The 19,495-nt window shown below is 32.0% G+C and overlaps 11 protein-coding genes across 11 annotated transcripts; 5 read left to right on the top strand and 6 right to left on the bottom strand.

Moving 5' to 3' along the window:
- The first annotated feature begins 290 nt into the window (after window positions 1-290).
- TpMuguga_01g02565 (G-patch domain protein) lies at window positions 291-1,042 on the top strand. Its single transcript, XM_061305244.1, has 5 exons — window positions 291-530; window positions 560-623; window positions 655-730; window positions 761-856; window positions 932-1,042. The coding sequence occupies exons 1-5, from the start codon at window positions 488-490 to the stop codon at window positions 983-985; spliced, it is 333 nt and encodes a 110-aa protein (XP_061162009.1). The 5' UTR covers window positions 291-487; the 3' UTR covers window positions 986-1,042.
- Window positions 970-4,896, bottom strand: Prpf6 (Pre-mRNA-processing factor 6 domain protein). Its single transcript, XM_061305070.1, has 14 exons — window positions 4,678-4,896; window positions 4,585-4,638; window positions 4,258-4,551; window positions 4,169-4,227; window positions 3,761-4,137; window positions 3,464-3,730; window positions 2,991-3,320; window positions 2,823-2,957; window positions 2,576-2,791; window positions 2,311-2,541; window positions 2,025-2,205; window positions 1,559-1,986; window positions 1,313-1,469; window positions 970-1,282 (listed from the first exon to the last, which is right to left on the bottom strand). The coding sequence occupies exons 1-14, from the start codon at window positions 4,755-4,757 to the stop codon at window positions 1,023-1,025; spliced, it is 3,069 nt and encodes a 1,022-aa protein (XP_061161642.1). The 5' UTR covers window positions 4,758-4,896; the 3' UTR covers window positions 970-1,022.
- Window positions 4,897-4,999: 103 nt separating this feature from the next.
- On the top strand, window positions 5,000-5,245 carry TpMuguga_01g00796 (putative integral membrane protein; the record flags this gene model as incomplete). The annotated part of the gene is made up of 2 exons (XM_761224.1): window positions 5,000-5,047; window positions 5,078-5,245. The coding sequence occupies 2 exons, from the start codon at window positions 5,000-5,002 to the stop codon at window positions 5,243-5,245; spliced, it is 216 nt and encodes a 71-aa protein (XP_766317.1).
- Window positions 5,168-7,354, bottom strand: TpMuguga_01g00795 (putative integral membrane protein). The gene is made up of 3 exons (XM_061305069.1): window positions 6,197-7,354; window positions 6,018-6,123; window positions 5,168-5,986 (listed from the first exon to the last, which is right to left on the bottom strand). The coding sequence occupies exons 1-3, from the start codon at window positions 7,282-7,284 to the stop codon at window positions 5,336-5,338; spliced, it is 1,845 nt and encodes a 614-aa protein (XP_061161641.1). The 5' UTR covers window positions 7,285-7,354; the 3' UTR covers window positions 5,168-5,335.
- Window positions 7,355-7,459: 105 nt separating this feature from the next.
- Window positions 7,460-10,573, top strand: VPS35A (Vacuolar protein sorting-associated protein 35 family protein; the record flags this gene model as incomplete). The annotated part of the gene is made up of 7 exons (XM_761222.2): window positions 7,460-7,649; window positions 7,770-8,526; window positions 8,616-8,683; window positions 8,712-9,296; window positions 9,396-9,701; window positions 9,797-10,343; window positions 10,506-10,573. Exons 1-7 carry the CDS (start codon window positions 7,527-7,529, stop codon window positions 10,571-10,573), a joined length of 2,454 nt encoding a protein of 817 aa, XP_766315.1. The 5' UTR covers window positions 7,460-7,526.
- A 116-nt stretch (window positions 10,574-10,689) lies between these two features.
- TpMuguga_01g00793 (putative integral membrane protein) lies at window positions 10,690-11,174 on the bottom strand (the record flags this gene model as incomplete). Its single annotated transcript, XM_761221.1, has 3 exons — window positions 10,690-10,791; window positions 10,822-10,891; window positions 11,017-11,174. The coding sequence occupies 3 exons, from the start codon at window positions 11,172-11,174 to the stop codon at window positions 10,690-10,692; spliced, it is 330 nt and encodes a 109-aa protein (XP_766314.1).
- Window positions 11,175-11,688: 514 nt separating this feature from the next.
- Window positions 11,689-14,061, bottom strand: TpMuguga_01g00792 (putative integral membrane protein; the record flags this gene model as incomplete). Its single annotated transcript, XM_061305068.1, has 11 exons — window positions 13,816-14,061; window positions 13,683-13,781; window positions 13,481-13,622; window positions 13,288-13,390; window positions 13,045-13,256; window positions 12,892-12,988; window positions 12,793-12,858; window positions 12,185-12,703; window positions 11,965-12,093; window positions 11,850-11,934; window positions 11,689-11,816 (listed from the first exon to the last, which is right to left on the bottom strand). The coding sequence occupies exons 1-11, from the start codon at window positions 13,967-13,969 to the stop codon at window positions 11,689-11,691; spliced, it is 1,734 nt and encodes a 577-aa protein (XP_061161640.1). The 5' UTR covers window positions 13,970-14,061.
- A 72-nt stretch (window positions 14,062-14,133) lies between these two features.
- Window positions 14,134-15,540, bottom strand: NSUN3 (NOL1/NOP2/sun family protein). Its single transcript, XM_761219.2, has 3 exons — window positions 15,071-15,540; window positions 14,438-15,039; window positions 14,134-14,377 (listed from the first exon to the last, which is right to left on the bottom strand). The coding sequence occupies exons 1-3, from the start codon at window positions 15,468-15,470 to the stop codon at window positions 14,168-14,170; spliced, it is 1,212 nt and encodes a 403-aa protein (XP_766312.1). The 5' UTR covers window positions 15,471-15,540; the 3' UTR covers window positions 14,134-14,167.
- Window positions 15,541-15,616: 76 nt separating this feature from the next.
- Window positions 15,617-17,112, top strand: TpMuguga_01g00790 (Nuclear protein Es2 family protein). Its single transcript, XM_761218.2, has one exon. The coding sequence runs from the start codon at window positions 15,681-15,683 to the stop codon at window positions 17,094-17,096; it is 1,416 nt and encodes a 471-aa protein (XP_766311.1). The 5' UTR covers window positions 15,617-15,680; the 3' UTR covers window positions 17,097-17,112.
- Window positions 17,113-17,137: 25 nt separating this feature from the next.
- Window positions 17,138-18,545, bottom strand: TpMuguga_01g00789 (Actin family protein). Its single transcript, XM_761217.2, has one exon. The coding sequence runs from the start codon at window positions 18,330-18,332 to the stop codon at window positions 17,181-17,183; it is 1,152 nt and encodes a 383-aa protein (XP_766310.1). The 5' UTR covers window positions 18,333-18,545; the 3' UTR covers window positions 17,138-17,180.
- Window positions 18,468-19,478, top strand: mrpl19 (ribosomal protein L11). Its single transcript, XM_761216.2, has 3 exons — window positions 18,468-18,884; window positions 18,940-19,060; window positions 19,094-19,478. Exons 1-3 carry the CDS (start codon window positions 18,700-18,702, stop codon window positions 19,319-19,321), a joined length of 534 nt encoding a protein of 177 aa, XP_766309.1. The 5' UTR covers window positions 18,468-18,699; the 3' UTR covers window positions 19,322-19,478.
- The last annotated feature ends 17 nt before the right edge of the window (window positions 19,479-19,495 follow it).

The raw sequence follows: 19,495 nt of genomic DNA, 5'->3' as shown, positions 1-19,495 counted from the left end.
GAAGATTCCTTAATATTATGAGAATGTGTGGGTAAACTATTTAGTTGATATAAAAGAATATTCTACATATTAATTTATGAGTTTTTTCTTCATTTAAATGATTTTTTATTACCAATAATTTATGATTATCATAAATATTCTTTACACATCTCTCTTGATATATATGTATTCTATTCATCATTATTTTATTATTCTTTATGTTTATATTTTAGATTTTTGTTTATCCTTTATTTAATTTCACTTTTTAATTTGTTCTCATGAAAACATAGATTCTATTAATACTTAATGTCATTGTTGCATATTATTATACACCATATCTAACATATACTTAATAAGTAATTTTCGTTCACTCATTTTTAATTCATTTTTAAAATTATATTTATTCTAGATTCCATGATTACCTTTTTATAATATTTCAATTATTTTTAAGGCCTTCTCTTATTAATTTTCTACCTATCGCATTCATATTTTTAACATTTTTAAATAAATGTCAAAAAAACAGAGAGAACGACTTTTAAAAACTTTTAATCGTACGTTTTATTTTTGAAATATTTCTTAGCAACTGGTAAAAAATATGAATCAACTTTTGGCGCTTCGATTTTATCCAAATTCGGCTGGAAGGAGTTAGTTTAACCTATTTATGACCAATTTTAGGGGCCAGGGCCTTGGTAAATCTGAGGACGGCATTAAGAAGCCTGTTTCCATAAAGAAAGTCGAAGGCACTTCCGGGGTTTGTTTTATTAATTACATTGCCACTTAGCTTGGATCTTCTAAGTCTGATGAATGGCATAACTGGTGGGATGACATGTATAATGAACTGGCTTCAAAAATCCAAGTCAAAAAAACCACAGAAAAGGTAATTTTATGTCAAATCAACGCCAATTTTTAGTAAATTCACACCTATTTAATAACCACCTAACCATTAATTCAGTCTACTAAAAAGACTAGGAAGAAAATAAAAAAGAAGGATAACACTAAAGATTAACTTAAATTTAAAAGTTTTAATATTGTTACATTAAAATTTAATCTGATTCCTTCTTTACTTCCGTCGGATTAAGCACCTCCATTACATCTTTGGGCACTTTATCTGTGAGAACTTCAGGGTAGTATTCCTGTATAAACTTGTACAGCTTTTGTGGAAGAGGAATGTTCCAGTTTTCAACCTTTTTGGTGACTCTACACCACTCGTACCCTCTGTTTGGTTCTGCCTCTATAAACTTATTTATCGCCTGTTTCATTGACTCCTCAGTCCCACAGTCAAGTTCAAAAGCTATGAAGGTTCCTAAAACATTCATAAATTTAACAAAAATACCCCAAGAAATCCCATTTGATTCATCCAGAGTTATGCATGTTTGAAACCACCTCCTAGCCTTATCTATCATCTTACAATTCCAGAATATCTTTGCAGCTGCTAAAACTATATGCGGCGAATTCTGGTTCCTCTTCAACGCTTCTGCTGCTTTGGTTTTCTAAACATTAAGAATTAGGTTGTTATATTGCATTATAATACTACTATTATTGTTGTTAAATAATTAACTGTATTAATTCAGTGTATTACCTGTGCATTGGGTTCTTCGAGGAATATTGAGCGTGCCCAGAGAAGACCAGAGTCAGGAAGTTCCTGAAGCGCTTTTGACATTGCAAAGTGGGCGTTTTCATGAACGCCGGTTTCCATTTCAATTTCAACTCCTTTCAGCCATATCAAATCACATTGTGAAATGATGTTTTCGATCATTTCCTTTACGGAGTCAGGATCGTCGGAGTCCATTGAAAGCTTTGCCATCCTTGACAGTTCTGAATTTGAGAGCACTTTCGTTTGCACTTTAGTGATATCAGTATTTTTCTTAATATTTGAGCCTAATATTGTTCTGATTTTATTCTTTGCAGTCTCCACCAAAGCTCTGGCCTTTGCAAACTCCTTCAATTCTATCTGTAACTCAATTGACAAGAGCCATAAATTAACACTCCAAGGACAAGTTTCAACTCCTAAAACCAATATAATTGTGTAAATATGTGTATATTACCTTGTTTATATGTTAATGTGGCTCCTTCAACATCTTTTGGATGTTTTTCTAGTTTCAACTGTCCTGAAATCATCCATAGCTTATCGAAATATGGGTGTATTTCAAGAGCCTTGTCCACCAATTCTAGTGCCTTTTCATAATTCTTCAATTGTCGCTCCAACTGTACACTCTTCATCCAAACCTATATATTAATTGTGCTATGCTGTATGACTTGTGGCATGGTGTAGTTTATAAATTAAACTATGGCAGGATATGACTATTAATAACAAACTAAGGTAAACGGTACCTTTGGTGTGTTACAACGAGTTCGTGCTTTTTCGAGCAATTTCCTTGCTCTATCATATTCATGGGTTTCTTTATCTAATTTAGCAGCTGCTAATGAAATGGCTTCATTATTCTCATTCATTGTCAAAGCTCTTGATAAAATATCTCTTGAAGATTCCACATCACCTTCGACCCATTTATGCTTCGCATACATTAACCATAAGATTTCAGAGTTTGGACAATACGATACCGCCTAAAAAAATAAATTAAAGTTAGTGTGAAGGTACCGATCTGAGATGATCTTCAACTTTATCAGGTGTTCCGTGTTTTGACTCCAATTCAACTAGTGCCAGCCAAAGTGACGATCTTGTCTTCATATACTCAAGTGCATTCTTATACAGTGCTCTTGCGCATTCGTATGAGCCATGTTCCACAAAAGTTTCACCATCTTCTAACCAAACTGATTTCCTGTTATGCTCATCCACCCCAATAGTCATAGTGTTCTAAACAGAAAATAAAATGCGAATTACATACCTTTATTATTGATTGTGCTGTTTTAACAAACGAATTTGCTTCTGCAGTTTCAGCTTGTTTTAACCAGTTACTTCTAATATGAACTACTCCCTTTTTCGACAAATTATCAATTGCTCTCACTATAATCCTCTCAACCTAAACATCAATATAAATGTATATATTCCTTACCATCTCGTAGTTATTGTTTGATTCTTCTAATTTAGCTGCTGTGATCCAGATATCAACATTAGTTGGAAGTTTCTTTCTAGCCTCGTTTAACACTTTTTGTGCCTCTTCGTATGGACATAACCTTGCGAGTGCTAGCCACATATCTAGTGACTCTGGTACACATTCTACTGCTCTTTTCAGCAGTATATATGCATTTGTTTCATTCTCTAATGAAATAGCCTCTTTCCATAACCTTATCGAGTTTGGTATAAACTCTAGTGCCTTTCTCAATACCCTCCTTCTATTATCATTTGAAGTCTCTTTATCAGCAGCTTCAAGCCATAATTTTACCTAAACCGATAGTTAATGGTATGATATATGGTATAGTAAGCAGTGTAACACTATAAGTGCCAATACCATAAGTAATACTATAAGTAATACTATAACCAATAATATAAGTAATACTATAAATAGTATAAATATTATATAATTACCGAGGTCGGAATGATTTTAATGGCTTTGGCGAGGATTGACTTGGCGTATTCTGGCTTTTCTAAACGAGCTGCTTCTAACCAGACATCTTCTTTATCCGGGCAATTTTCACATCCTTGAGCGATTATTTCTCTGGCAGCCTCAATTTTGCCTGCAAGTTCTTCCATTCTTGCAGCTGCGATCCAGCCCTGAGCATGCTTCTGATTAGTACTAATCAGCGATTTCAGTAATGTTCTAGCCTTTTGAACATCAGCTTCCTCAAACTCAGTCTAATAAATCATTTAAAACTAGTAACTTACTTTCATTGAGTTTAAATCTGTTAAATACCCTTTGGGGTCAACTACAGTTTGCCCTGAAAGGTTATCTGTGACCTTGTCAAGCGTTGAGGATAAGACTTCTCCTCTAGCTTCTCCGAGTAGATTAAGTGTCGATTTTCTTCCTGAAGTAGTCGTGAATCCACCTGGAGTTTGCATTCCAAGTGGTGTTTTAGCTCCCATAATCCCCAAAGGCGTGGAAAAGCCCAAGGGAGTTTCAGTCCCAATAGATGAAGTGTGTTGCATATTTGCTCTTGAGGAGTAAATTAAGCTGTCTGGAGGTGGTACATAAGTCTGTAGCTTCTTCTGCTGTTTTCTCTTCAGTGAGTAGTCTCCGATATATGGAATTGATTCCCACTCCTCTAATAAATTTTATAATTAGAATAAAATTACCTTTTGACAGAGTTGATAAATTACGCTTATATTGCGCCAATTGTTCATGAATAGTAGGCCTAATATTTATTAATTGGTTTAAATCTTACTTTTCACTACGAAGTTTAGAAATTTCATTTTTTAAATTTTGTTCTCTTCTTGATTTGCGTCTTTCATCCATTCTGGAGTCAATTGACTCGTATACTAAGTCTGCTTCCTTATCGTCGTCATCGTATACAGCGTCCTTAAAAAGCTGTTCATTCTCACAGTGGACTTGATATGGACCTCCCAAATCATTAGCATCACTATCATCATGAGTGTCATCTCGAGATACACCGCCTGCGAAACTTGTAGCACCCCTTCCCTTCCCTGGTATATAACCTGGAGGTGGTTTTCCAAATGGACTAAAAACTCATTATATAAAATTATAAGCTTACTCTGACGGTGTAGCGTTTTTGTATCCTAGTTCGGATCTCGTATAGGCCAATAATCTACAGAATTATTATTCATATTATTATGGAAGAACTAACCCTTTGGCAACTCCTGGCATATAGTAGGAATCAGCGCTAGCTGATAAAGGAAACTTCTTTTTCGTTGGTAATGATGTCATATTGTTAGAATTTTAACAAAATAAATATACTCAAAGATTAAAACTGTTATGTGTTGAAAAATCAAATGATTCCTGTATAGTTATTGCAAATTAACAGGAAAACAACCCATTTACATATGATTTAAATTTTTAACAGAATTTAAAAGTAATTTAAGAAATGATAAATTAAATAAAATAACATTTCTTATCTCACTCCTCACAACATTGTTTACTCATTAGATATATAATGTTTAATTTATTAAATGAATTTGAATAATTTTACTTCCATTAGGAAGAAGATTTTTTCTCCTGTAAGTTTTAAACAAAAATGTATTCTTCAGACTGGCCTGTGTATCGCATTCATTTCTGGGTATATGTACATGTTAATGGAATATGTAAAACTTGAATATCGTGTATATAAAGAGAAGAGACAAATTATTAAAGATGATTCCGATCCCACTAAACTAAATTTACTCTTTATTGAACACTTAGCTCAAAAGAAGAAATAATATTTTACCAAATACACAACCAACATGGCATTTATTTCACTAATATTATGTTTATTTCACTATTATTAAATTAATTGGTATTAAATGTGATTAGGTGTTTAGAAACCACTCTTTTCTATAAACCCTTAGTACTAAATATACAAAGAGATTCCTTAAGAATCTAGTGGCATATTTTACATGACTAACATCTTGCCCGAGTGATCCAACTAATAACAGCAGTAACGAAAACTTAACAATGAAAGTGTAAAGTTTATAGAATTTCAGTGAAGTAGCCCCTAGAAAGAAACATATGGATGATAATTCTAGACCATATAGCCTTGTTAAAGCCAGCACACCATTCAAAAATACTATTAAATGCTCACAAACTTCATCTATTTTTAATAGAACAACTTTAACTATCTTGGGTATACTTTCTGAAATTGCGTAAAATATAGTCTTGAGTGCTATATGTTCTGACCTTTTATATGAGGAATAAGGTTTTGTATATACTTTAGTTTTGTCAACTATTTGGTGTTCTGGTATATTAAGATTATTCCTTTCTACTGCCTTTTTATCTACTGTAAATACTTTTCCATTCACTATTAAGGGTTTCTCCTTAATATCTTCTTCTATATACTTCATCACTAAGTTACTAACTCCTTGATCCAGTGAATATAAATTCTTGCTAGTATATAATATATCTCCATGGTCTTTTTTAAACTGGGTTGTTGAGGTTATTCTTAGGACAAAGAAAAAGGCCGACTAAAATAATATATTAACCATGTATACATACCATTAGAAATAAGAAAACTGTTAGGAATCTGTCAAAAATTGAACCCAAAACCAAGGTTAGAAGTGAAATTTTAAAAAATAACAACGCCTTCTCTTTACTACAGTTTCTAATCCATAATTAACACAATATTAGAATAATACTAAATACATAATATCTATAATACTATAACAATGACTTACACGTGATTGAAGAGTAGCTCGAAAGAATAATATTTTTGGTATAGAAGTTCGAAGATTGATGCTAAATCTTCAAATTTGGGTTTCGACTGTTTTGACGTGAGTAAACAGGAGAAAAGTTCAGTAGAAAAATCGATTTTATCACTTGATGGGATAAGTTTAAAGTTAACCGACAAGTAATAGTTACTTAGTGTGTGATCACAGCACACTTCATAATCGTGGCATTTTAAGCATACTTCAAATTTTTTCTTAAAAGTTAGTGGTATATACCTAAGTTGTAGGCATTTGCAGGACTCTTTTCTAGACCTTTTAGTTAGTGAGGACATATCTATAATCTCCACAACATCTAAATCCTCATCATCACTTGATTTTTCCTTATTCTTTAACTCATCTTTGGTATCGGAGTTGTCAAATTTTGAGTCCTGAAATTTGTGATCAAAGTATTTAAATATGGTATTATACTGATCATCGTCACCAACTGAGAGGTGAGATAATAGTGAACAGACTTTACAAGATGCACAAACTCTTTTAAATAAAATTGAAGGCCTGTTGGACTCTGTTGGATAATATAAAATACCGCCAGGATTATAACTATTAAAGGCTGGATTTGACTTAAATGAGCAAATTATTTTATAATCCCTCTCAGGAATTAAGAGGCTAATATCCAAATCCACCCATGAAACAAGGTGTAAATCTGTCCTTTCGGAATATAGCGAAGGTTTTAAATTAAGTTCATCACTATTTGTAGTATTAAACTGTTCATATTCAAATAGTTTAAGTGTTACAGTAGTATTTGGAGAATATATCTTTAATCTTATAGATTCATCAAATAAATCATTATTATAATCTAAAATCTTTGTTTTGTATACTAGTCGGTTATTAATAAAAACGTGGATTGATGGTTTGTATATAGTATTTGGTAAAAAAGAGTAGTCTTCAGTTATATTGGATAGAAATTGGTTTAGGTGTAAATCCAAATAAGAATAGCTATCGTACAGTTTGGGATTTTTCGATTCCTCTGGATTCCAGAGGCAGTTAAGCTTTGAAAATCTCAATAACTTTGACTGCTTACTATTAGGATCGTCCGGCATGTCTAGAAAACGATAAATAATAAAAGAAAAGGAAAAAAATTAATATAAAAATTATATATTACACATGATATTAAAATTTTTTTAAATGTGTAATCTTGTTACACGACAATGGTATTGGTATGGGTTAGAATAAAATTAGAAGAAAATTTACGTTCATTATTTTCATTGTAAATTTTATAGTTAAAAATTATATATTTCAAATTTTCTAATAGAATGTGATTTATTTTCCCTTATTTTAAGTTATGATGTTATCGGACTCCGTTGTTGGCATGGTTGATAATTATCAACCGCTCGATCAGGGTAAAATGCTTGAAGAAGCTATTTTCTTCGTCAAAGAACAGTCTTATTATATGAAAAAAGCCATTGTAAGTTTTTATCTCCAAGAATTTAATTATTTCCAAATCTATACACATTCGCAACTGTTTTACAACATTTTATCAAATATATATTAAATATTTATAAAATGTTAGTGAACAATAATGTAGGAGATGGAAGATGTGAGTAATTCCTTGAAACATGGTTCGAATATAATCTCTGAGTTGAGAACCTCTTCACTGTCACCAATACATTACTATGAACTTTATATGAAAGTGTTTAATGAACTTGAGTACTTAGCAGATTTTATCGGAGACCACGCCAAGAAAACGAATATTATACCAGAATTATACGTTTCAGTGCAACAAGCAACATTTATTCTACCACGTCTATATCTGTTAGTAATGGTAGGAGCACACTATATCAAGAGTAAGAAAGTAACTGCTAAGGAAATTCTGGATGATATTACAGAGCTTTGTAAGGGAATTCAACACCCAATGCGTGGCCTGTTCCTAAGATACTACCTTGTTCAAATCTGTAAAGATAAATTACCAGACTCTGATCCCGATAATGAGAATGGATTTTTGGACTCTTTTGACTTTTTAATGAATAACTTCTGTGAGTCAATAAGACTTTGGATCAGGTTAAACACTGCTGGAAATGATAAGAAAAAACTTGACAAGGAAAGACTAGAATTGGGCCTGTTAGTGGGTGCTAATTTAGTCAGAATCACTCAACTTGAAGGGGTTGATATTAACTTCTACTCATCCACAGCACTGCCAAGGATACTTAATGAAATCAAATCCATTGATGATAATGTTGCTCAGAAATATTTATTAGATTGTTTAATTCAGGCTTTTAGTGATGAATTCCATATACAAACTATTGATGATATTTTATCCGCTTGCGTCTCATCCATTAAATCAGGTACGCTTAACAAACTATATCATTTTATATTTAATTTACCCATAATTCATTCCTATTTACTCATATTTCACACCATTATATATGGTTAGATGCTGGGATATCGATATTGATGACGATGATGAATCGTCTGTCCGTATTTTTGACATCAAATCCTGAGGTAATTTTAGTATTATAACATTTTTTAGTCACTTCCTGAAGGAGTTGATATATTTGCTACATTCCAGAAGCATTTGTCAACAATTAACGTGGTCTACAACACGAGCGTACTGAGTAATCAGGAACCAGAGGGACCCCAAGTAGGAATCAAAGGCTATTTAGACTTACAAGCAGCTTTTCTGGAATTTACAACTACACTGTATCCAGGCACAGTTGAACATGTGGAATTTGTACTAAATAAAGTGGTAGAAGTGCTGTCAAACAGCTTGGGGGATGTAGTGATTGAAGGCCCAGCTGCAAATAGTATAGTAAAATTGCTCACAGTGCCAATAAAAACATTATCCCTAAAAGCCTTGGAACTGAGTTATAATGAGAAGTTAATCTCGTTCCTGAACTGGGAAATGAGGAAGGAAATGTCATACAACTTGATAGACGAGTTGGTGACAACAAATATTTTAATGGATGAATTGTCAAGTTTTGATGTGTTTTTCAACTTAGTCTCACCGCTATTTCTTCCATTCAATGAAGAAAAGGGTGAATATATACCAGACTATGTACTAGAAAAGATTAAACTGGAACAATACCAAATTTGTAAGCTCATTCAAGCCATCAAGGTACCACCACTATATTTACCTTATATTTATTACTATTTTAACTATATTACCATTATTTAGCATATTATTTGATACTTTGCTGTGCTAATGATTTTTTAGTGTTCGGATGTATCGGATCAATTTGGGATATATAAAGACCTGACTGAGAGGATATTAAAGAGTGGAAGTCTTCGTACTAAACATACTTTACCATGTTTGGTAAACTGTAGTTTAACTTTACTCTTTTCCTCTACAAATCAACATTTTAATACTACGAATACTCAGTTTAAGAGTTCAAATTCCCAGTATAAGACACCGGATACACAGTTTAAGAATATGAAAATATCATTTAATCACGATTTCTCAATGGAAATTCTAAAGTACATACATAATTTGTTGGAATTATTACAACCCATAACACCCGAGGTATTATTATACTAGTTATTATTCGTAATAATGTTATTGTACATAGTAATATTCCCATTCATATTAGTAGTATAACCCATTTACTAATTGTTTAGAAAACACTCAAGTTGTTGGTATTAGTGAGTATTAGTGTTGATGAATTTACGAGATCAACAGTTGGAGTGTTTGGTGAGAATGTAAATCTAATTAGTGACATGAAGATGATGTGTTTGGACTTTCTAATGAAGGCGTGTAACTGCTATGAAGATGAGATTTCAGGCGGTGAGAACCAAGTTTACTGCATTAAGTACATGTGCTCAGCAGTCTCAAGTAGAATAACAATACTAGATAGTGAAGATTACCTCAATGTGGCAATGCTTTTGGCAAAGTACGCACTGAACCTCACAAGACTGAGTCACAGATGTGAGGTGCTTTGTTTCGCATCACATTTGTTCAATTCTCCGCAGTATTATAATGAACAGAGACTCGTATGGTGTCTTGAAAAGTGTGTAACGCTGGTGGAAACTTTAGATTTCTACGCGCCCTCGAAATTAGTCCAGGCCCTCCACTTCCCACTAGAAACCTCGAAGTATTTTAAACTTAAAAACGTTACTAAAGTTGTACAAAATAAGCTCGACAAACTCACACCACTACTGTCCAAAGGTAATTTTTACACTTTTTACGGTTATTTTAATTTTTTAAATTATTTGATAAAATTTAGATCTTACATTATTTTACCCAAATATTATTATTATTTTATACAAATTACTATTATTTTACGGAAATATTATTATTATTTTACGCAATTGTTGATAACTGATTCAGATGAGATGAAAGAATATGAAGAAAAACTTAAATCTCTCCAAGATTATACTAATCTTTTAAATAAATAACTTATTACACAAGTTATAGTTGGTAACTAGTTTTCAAATGGTTGGTAACTAGTTTGTATTTTGTAGATTTTAGTAAAATATTACAGAAAGTGCTATAAAAAACATTTGATCATAGATTAGATGAAATAGTCCTCGAGAACATTTAACATGTAACTTTTAATTCTGTCCTTAGAAATCTCCTGAAATTCGATTTTCCGGCGAATAATACTTTGGTAACTCTAAACCCAAATAACACTGTTGAAACTCACTTTCGAAAGCTCCATTAAACGATAATATGCGAAAATTAAGATAAACATCAGAGCGAAAGAGCTCGTCAACCTAAAATATTTATAAAGAGTTAAGTTAGAACTAATTATATAAAAAGATTTAGAAAATTGATAATTGGAGTTAAATTAAGAATAATTAAATAGAGAAATTAAAAAATAATTAAATAGAGGAATTACAGAATATAAAATGAGTTTGGATCATAAACGAGTAGCTTTTGGTAAAATGAAATCAAGCCTTCATGGATGTTTTTAATTTGGACGGTCGATTTAAACTTCAAAAGGACATGTTCAACATGGCCGTAAATTCCAAGTTTGAATGGAGGAGTCTGGGCCATTTCAAAGCCTTAAGATGCTTTAAAATTACACTAAGTGAGAAGTATTACATTACATTATATTTAACTTGAATTTACTCAAACGGTAATAAATTCATTTAATTTCCACTAATTTTCAGGAATCCACACTATGGTGCGATATTTTTTAGATTTATCCTTTCGTCCACTGATTTAGGGTGATTTTCAATTTTAAAAATTGTTCTATTAAAATTTTCAATTATTTGAATTTTAGTATTTTTTCCAACTCAGGCTGCTGAATATGGAAGCAAATATACTCAGTAATATTACTTTAAGTAGTGTACAAATATACACATTAATAGCATGAAGCCATTATTGACTTTAAAATTATTCCATTAATCCATCATTAGGAATTAATACTCTAATTCCACCCATTTAAGTACAATTTCGAACCATTTAACTGTTGTTTCCAGTTATTAAACTCCAATTCCCAATTGTTACACTCCAAATCCAAACCAATGAACTCCAGTTCCCAGCTATTAAACAATAATAATGTTAATTATGTGGATAATCTGCGATTATTGTAGAGATGTTCCATGAGTCGATAAGTATCAAAACTTGTGTCAAACTTTGAGTAAATGAGCGTTTCAGTATAAACTGCAAGTCGCTTCAACGTGCTATTAATATCTACACAAATATATAACACTAAGTTTAAAGTACCGTTATTGAGTGTTTCGATGTAGCTTTTAATGTATGAGGGTATTGTGGTAAGGTTTAAGTTGGAAAGTGCCTTATGGATCCTCAACTACACTCAATATTACACTAATAAACCTACAGATTGTACTATCACGTCCTTTGCTACAATCTTCACACTATCTTGATTGTGCCCTATCATATTTGCGATACACAACCACGATGTTATTCCTCTTAAATATATTATACACAGCAACAACATGTTCACCAACTAATAAAAAATATTATCATTATTTAATACTACTAGTAATGTGAAGCACTGAGTGTTAACTGTATAATAACTACTTAGTATAGTGGATTACATTGTTTGAGAGTGATTTTGAGGGATGAAAGAACTTGAAGTATGAGGCGAGATATAGTAGGAATGATTGAAATGAAGTGTAAAATCCCATTTGATTTTGGTGTAGGTTAAACTGGTGCATGTTGTTTTCCAGAATATTGATTTTCTGCTCTCTGGAAAATGGGTAATCTATCAAGTGATGCAAGTTCTGACTGCTTTCATCCATTGTTTCTAGACATGATTGGACATAATTTGACCAGAAATTCTTCGTCTTATCCAGTAGCATTTTGTATACTACTGGGTCAAGTTGGTATCTATCCTTCTTAGCCTCTAGTGTGTAAGTATTATTTGACATTGATTTTTGAAAGAATCTTGAATTGGGCAACCGTTCAAACGGGTGATAACCTGGCCTGCAACCATCAAATGCCCAGCCATTCTGGAATTTGATGGAGGCTGGATTCGATACATATTTCATATTTAAATTATTAAGTGTATATGATACTCCTTTGGTATAATTATACGCAGCTCTAGCATATAACATCTAAAACACATGTTATTAGGTCTATAGCACTTAATATAGTCCTAATACTAACTGTATAGCTGTATAATGTTAACTATATAGTGAGTTACTTCATCGTTAATGTTGGAAACGTTGTGTATGGGCATTTCATCAATGTAATTCATGATATAATAATCCTACATTAAATACATTAAGCTCTATTATCATACCATATGTGTTGATTCAAGGCTCATTTTGTCCAAATAGTAGTCTGACAGTGAGAGAATCCAGACTTGCGACAAAAACAACTCCAAACCCTCAAAAAAACTAATCAATCACAATTAATAATTAAAAATGAATAAAGAACAATCTAGTAAAATTACTTGAATGAGAAGTGATAGTAATTGGTGGTATAAGGGAGTTTGGATAACAGTGCGTTAACATCGTAGCAGAAGTATGTGAGGAAGTTTCTGTATTTGTAGGCCTCGACATTGGGGAAATTTGTGCTTAAAAATGACGTCAAGAAGTACAAGAACTTTAAAGAGGAAAAGAATACCAAAGTGACAAAATACGATAAAAGTGAGTTAAAAAAGCTCTAAAGCTGTGTTAAAACTATGTAAAAGTACCTGGAAGAAATATGAACGCAGGTACACAGTCGTTAAGTTCTGTTTATCCAAGACTTTACACACATCAGTATTTTGTTTACGAACTTTCAAATAATTCAAAAAACTAAAAATGTATAAATTAATTGTGTTAAAACTAAAAAATGTATAAATTAATTGTGTTAAAAATAAAAACTATATATACAAGTTATATTACCATCCTAAGAGTACGAAGAAAAGTCTTGGTTCGGTGATTTTGATTTTAATCAATGTGTTTGCAGTTAAAATCACTGCGAAAACCATTAAAAAGTTTGAAATAAATGAACAAAAGTCCAAATAAAGTGAACGAACGAAACTTCCTGAACAACATAACAACAATTATTATATAATTATCATAATGGTAGACTAGGAAACCATACCTTTGAATGAGATATGTCTGAAAGAGAGAAAGAGAAGTAAAAAAAAGAACGATGGAATCAGATTAAAGAATGAATTCCATATATTAAGTAAAGGTGATCCTAAAAATGATTATATTAGAATATTACTAATTACTGTTGGAGGAAATGAGGAATCTGAAGATGTTAAACAGTATGAGGTTAAAAATTGTTATAGAAAAGGTTAAGAAAATGTGATATTTTAAAATTGAGGCGAAAACTCGTATAGAAGATCTCCACTTAACATCGTCCCAGGAAAGCGTCTTTGCCATCTTTAAAACAGGTTAAAAATTATCATAAAATTACATGAACATATTATTAAATTATTATTACATACTTTTATAGAAATTTCAAAGTAAATAATTTATAAAAACAACATTCTGATCATACACATTTTACTATAGGGCTTAGAATAACACATATTAATAAATTTTTTATTATATTTTTATTATACTATTTATGTAGTATTATCATAGTTTTTGTAATTTTGCAATGTATAAGGGTCCGAAATCAGACTTATCTGGCATTATTGAACACCCGTAAGTTCTTTTTTCTGGCTTAAACTTGTTATAATCCATACTCCCCAAATTTTTACCACTAGTAACATTGTTAATTAAGTCTTTATAACTAATCTCAACATGTTTCATATCATCGTATGCCTTTAAAATTGTATTTATCACCTAAAAATTGTGTTAATACTATAGTTAACACTAATAATACTATATTGTGTGTAACAATACCATTTCATTTTCTATGGGATCTAAAGCGCAGGTACAGTATAAAATGGTACCGCCAGATTTCAGTAGTGAAATAGCAGTTTGAAGCAATTTCAACTGTCTTTTAGAGTTTTCTTTAATACTTTTAACACTCCAAGATAAATTTTTATGTATCAAATGCCGTTCTGAAGAACAAGGCGCGTCAATTAAAATCTTATCAAATTTACCAAATCTTTGAAATTTATTCGCGTCGGTAGCGTCATAATTTACAAATTGGATGTGTTTTCCTGAGATAAACTTGTCAGGAATAAACCTCTTAGATGTTTCTATTAACCTTTTATACCTTGATTTTACTGCCTCATTACAGACCAATAATGATTCACCATGTTTCTCACTCAGCATTGATTTATTTATGTTCATCCTACTCTTTATTTCATCTATTAATTCAGTGGTTGTCATGTTTGACCCATTGATACCGTTTGTTAGCCCATTTACTCCATTCATAGCATTAAAGAACATGTTAGAGGCTATGATGATCATTTTTCCACCGGGCGAAGAACACATATCTAAGACTTTATCACCAGGCTTAGCTTCTAAACAAAATGCCCCAAATGCTGATGCGCCGTCTGAAACAAATTAACTAATAGTATCACTTACCCAGGTGATAAATATAATCGTTTAGTCTTGAAACAAAGCCGTTGGCATCGAAAATATTCTTGTTAAATAATATTTTATCGTAATCCTTTGGGTCAACTAAGGCCTTGAAAGTTACTTCATAACACCAAGGTAATACTGTTGGTTTGTATACCAATTCATCGTCTGGAAGTTCATTAAAATCAGTTAAATTGTTGTTAGAATCTTCTAAGTTATCAACAGAATCAGTGGAATTATGAAAATCGTTTTGAGCAGGAATGTTAGAATAAAAGGGAGGAATGAGTGCGATATTTTTAACGGGATTCTTGAGTGATTTGTATAAATTTTCCCATCTATTCTTGAATAAATTTGAATAGTAGTTTTCAAATAGAATTCCTGAACCAACTCCAGGAACTTCCATCATAATATTATTTTTACACCAAAAAGTAAAATTATATTATACATTTTTTAAAATTTTATTTTACAAATTAAAATTTTTACTATTTATAATTTATAATAATAATTGAATCATCCGACCCAATAACATTACTGAATATAACAGTTATAATTTACTTTTCATTTTTATTTTCCATTATTTATTATTTTTATTTATTATGGTTTAGAATATAGATAAATGGAGTCGAGTGAAGAGGATTCTGATCCTCCACATCCTACTAAGAGAAGTAGAAGGAATTTATCTGAATTAAATCCTGATACTAAAGGTCATTCTTCATCAAATATATCATATAATTTCTCTAAACATACGTCTGAATCCATCTCGCTATATGGTAAACACGAAGTTAGAAAACATGATAAACAAAGTATTGTAACATTGAATAAATCACTTGGAATAGTAAATGGAGTTTCTACTAAGGTTGAACAGCCTCTGGTTCCATATAGATCAACTCTTGCTAGACTTGAAAAGCGTAAAAAGGTAAAAGAATTAAATGAGGATGACTACGTGGCATGTATGGAAAATATAATTGAACGGGATTATTTCCCCGATTTATTAAAGTATAGATATTTGAAGGCAATTTCTGACGCTGAAAACGCAGGAAATAAAAGATTGGCAAGAAAATTAACTAGAGAGTTGGAGATGATAAAATCAGGCAAACTTGACAATAATGTGTACCTTAAAACCTTGGGAGAAGAGAATATAATGGTAAATTTAGGTAGGGATGGGCTTAAACTTGATGAGTTTAACAGGATTTTCTCATCAGAAGATAATCGGAGTTTTGACCGGTTAATGGAAAAGGATATAGAATCAAAGATAAACAAGATGAAGTGGATAGAAGATGCTGAGTATAAACATAATCTAGCTATTTCTGATATTCAGAAGAAAACTAACTTGGGAATAAGGGCACATTACACACAGCATAACAAATTTGAGGCTAGAAATTCACTATACTTTACTCCAGAATTGAGTATTCCGGAACAAAAACCGTGTGAAATCATGAGTCAAAATACTAACTTAAACATTGACGAGAAGGAAATGGAAAGAATGAAAGAAATGCATACAAAGAAAACGGAAGAGAATAAACAACGAATAGCTGACGAGAAGCTATCTGAGTTGCTAGCCGCCGAAGGTGTTTCTAAGAATAAAGAACTGGTCAAAAACAGTAAATACTACAGTTCATACGTGTTTACACCAAAGATTATCGCAGGTGAAGCTGAGCCTATATTCACTTGGGGTACAATTTCGAGTATAGAATCTATTCCACCAACTCCTCTAGTGGGTTCAGATGATCCGAATTTTTCAGATGACACTGTTAAGAATATTATTAAAAGTGATAAGAGTTTGAAGGATGGGAAGGAGTTTAATATGCCGAAGCCTTTAGAGAGGGAAGAAATCGCAAATAAGTTATATAAGAAGTTGAAAACACCCAAAACACCTATGGTGCCAGGCACTCCTTTTACGCCGAAAACACCTTTAATTGTCCAGAGACTAATTGCTAAACACACTAAGAACGTAGATGTTCAACTCAGAGATGCTTACTCAGCTCGTAAATACAAATCCTCTAAAGCTTCTTCAATCGCATCTCATAAATAATTTTATACTGCAAACACTATACACACACATGGTATATATAGTATATTATTAAAACATTACGGTATTAAAAAAGTATTTTTTATATTAATTGTCGAGACCAAATTTGCGTAATATAATTTCAGGGCCAGATTCATCCCATTCATATCTTGAGACCCACATGTTAGCACTAATGTCCTTAAGTTTGGGCTCTGAGAGTATGGACCCGCCACGCCAGGCTAGTGTATCTCGATCCTGGGGAGCAGTAACTCTAACTTTACTCCTACCGCCTGGCGGAGCAATGTCCTGTAACTCCATCTGAAGTCGCTTCTCAAAGTTGGGAAATAAACTTGTACCTCCACAAACAAATATACTATCAGTGAGCGTGGTACGGTCTTGAATTGGACTAGAAGTAATGGCGTTCCAAATAGTAGTAACAATACTTGGAGCATCAATATTGACAATTGAGGGGTTGAAAAGAGGTTCACAAACATAAAATCGCTCCAATGATAAATCTATATCGTTAGTTTCCCCGTCCCTTAAGACTTTGCCGTCAGGTAACTCATATACTTCAACTAAATCACTTCTATTCTCATCAGTAAAGGGATCTAATGAGCAAAAACAATATTTTTCCTTAAGTTCACGTACAAGTTCAAAGTCAGGCCTTGAAGTTAAACAGTATCCTCTAGTACATAGCATCTTTTGTAAGTACATTGTAAGTTCAATGCCACCGAAATCCACCCTCTTAATTGATGAACGCTCGGAGTAACCTTCAATTACAGGCAAAACCTGAGTTACACCATCACCAACTTCTACTACAGTGCCAGTTAGCTTCCCTAAGCCATACATTGAAAGTAAACCAGCCACTGAAATGTTCAAATCATCGACGTTAAAACGCTCAAAGAATATTTCAGAAGATTTTATCCTGTGCTTAGGACTAGTAAAAGGAGCTTCTGTTAACAGCACTGGTCTGCAATCTGAATGAACCTCAAGTCGAGTGAAACAATACTGCCAAAGTCCTTCCATCTTATCAAAGTCTGAAATGTGTCCATGATCAATCAAGTGATCCAAGGACATAAACTCAAGGCTAGAATACACATCTTCAGCGTAGTAAAAATCTTCAGTAAAGTTGTGTTTATACTTGGGTCTTGGGTTTCCTACAACTGAATGAACTATGAAAGAAGGGCTGTAACTGCCAGATAAGCCTATTTTCAGCGAAAATGAACCGTTGTCTATCACTACACATTGCTCATCCGCCATCTATCGAATAATCAATTCACATTTGTTATTATACATTTCAAAGTAATTTTAAATCCATTGAATTTTATCAAATTAGTTCTATTCCTATATTTAAATAGGGTTATAATGTAACACATTTAAACATAGTACTATATTCTTAAACATAATATTATATTTTTATAATTATTTTAAATTTTTAAATTCAGTTTACACAATATTAAGAGTACATTTACAGAATTTTAAAAATAAATTTATTAAAAGTTGAAAAATGAGTTTACACAACGTTGAATCTTAAATTATAAAATTATTAATTTACGTTCATAAAACGTTAGAAATGATAATAAAAAATTAAATGAATGATTTGTAATATAAAAAAATATAAGTTGAAATGCAAATAGGAAGATTCAGGTTAATAGTACCTGCAGCTGTAGCTAAGCCTTCGCCATCTATAGGTCAAACTTTGGGTCCTTTAGGTATAAATATGGCTGAATTTTGTAAAAAGTTTAATGAGAGAACTAAGGAAATTAGGCCAAATGTGCCAGTTCAAGTTCTAATAACAACACATCATGACAAGTAAGTTATTATCCACTAATTTACAAATTAATTTATCAACTAATTTATTGATTAGTTCATATAAATTCTCGCTGAGAACACCGAGTTCTCAGTGGTTTCTGAGAAGAATCGCAAGGGTTCCGATGGGAAGTTCTAATCCTAAGCATGAGATTGTTGGAAATGTAACTCTAAAAGAGGTACAAATTTTACCTAATTTAACTTAATTTCAGGTTTATCACATTGCTAAATGTAAATGTATGGATCCTCAATTAATTGGAACGCCCCTTTATGTGATTTGTAAGCGTATTATCGGTACTGCAAATGCTATGGGCATTAGGGTCACCAGGGAACTTTTACCAGAATTTAAGAAACGAGATTATCTTCCAGTTTCTAAACTTGATCAAATGAAAAAAGATATTAAAATGCAACGACGCTCTTCTAAACGAATGAAATCATAATCTTATCCCTGTAGATTCTTTTCAATGTGTTAAATTTTTACCATTTATCAGGAATCCACATTTATTAATTTGGAATACATTGGTTTTAAATGAATTTATTAAATGTGTAAATTTTTAACCCTAAATTATTATATTATTGTGCCATACAATACTAAAGCAGTTTACATAATCTGT

The sequence above is a fragment of the Theileria parva genome, chromosome 1 (assembly GCF_000165365.1).
Source record: "Theileria parva strain Muguga chromosome 1, complete sequence, whole genome shotgun sequence".
In the NCBI taxonomy this organism is placed as follows: Eukaryota; Apicomplexa; class Aconoidasida; order Piroplasmida; family Theileriidae; genus Theileria; species Theileria parva.
The sequence above is the reverse complement of the archived record's forward strand: the minus strand, read 5'-3'. Positions and strand labels throughout refer to the sequence as shown.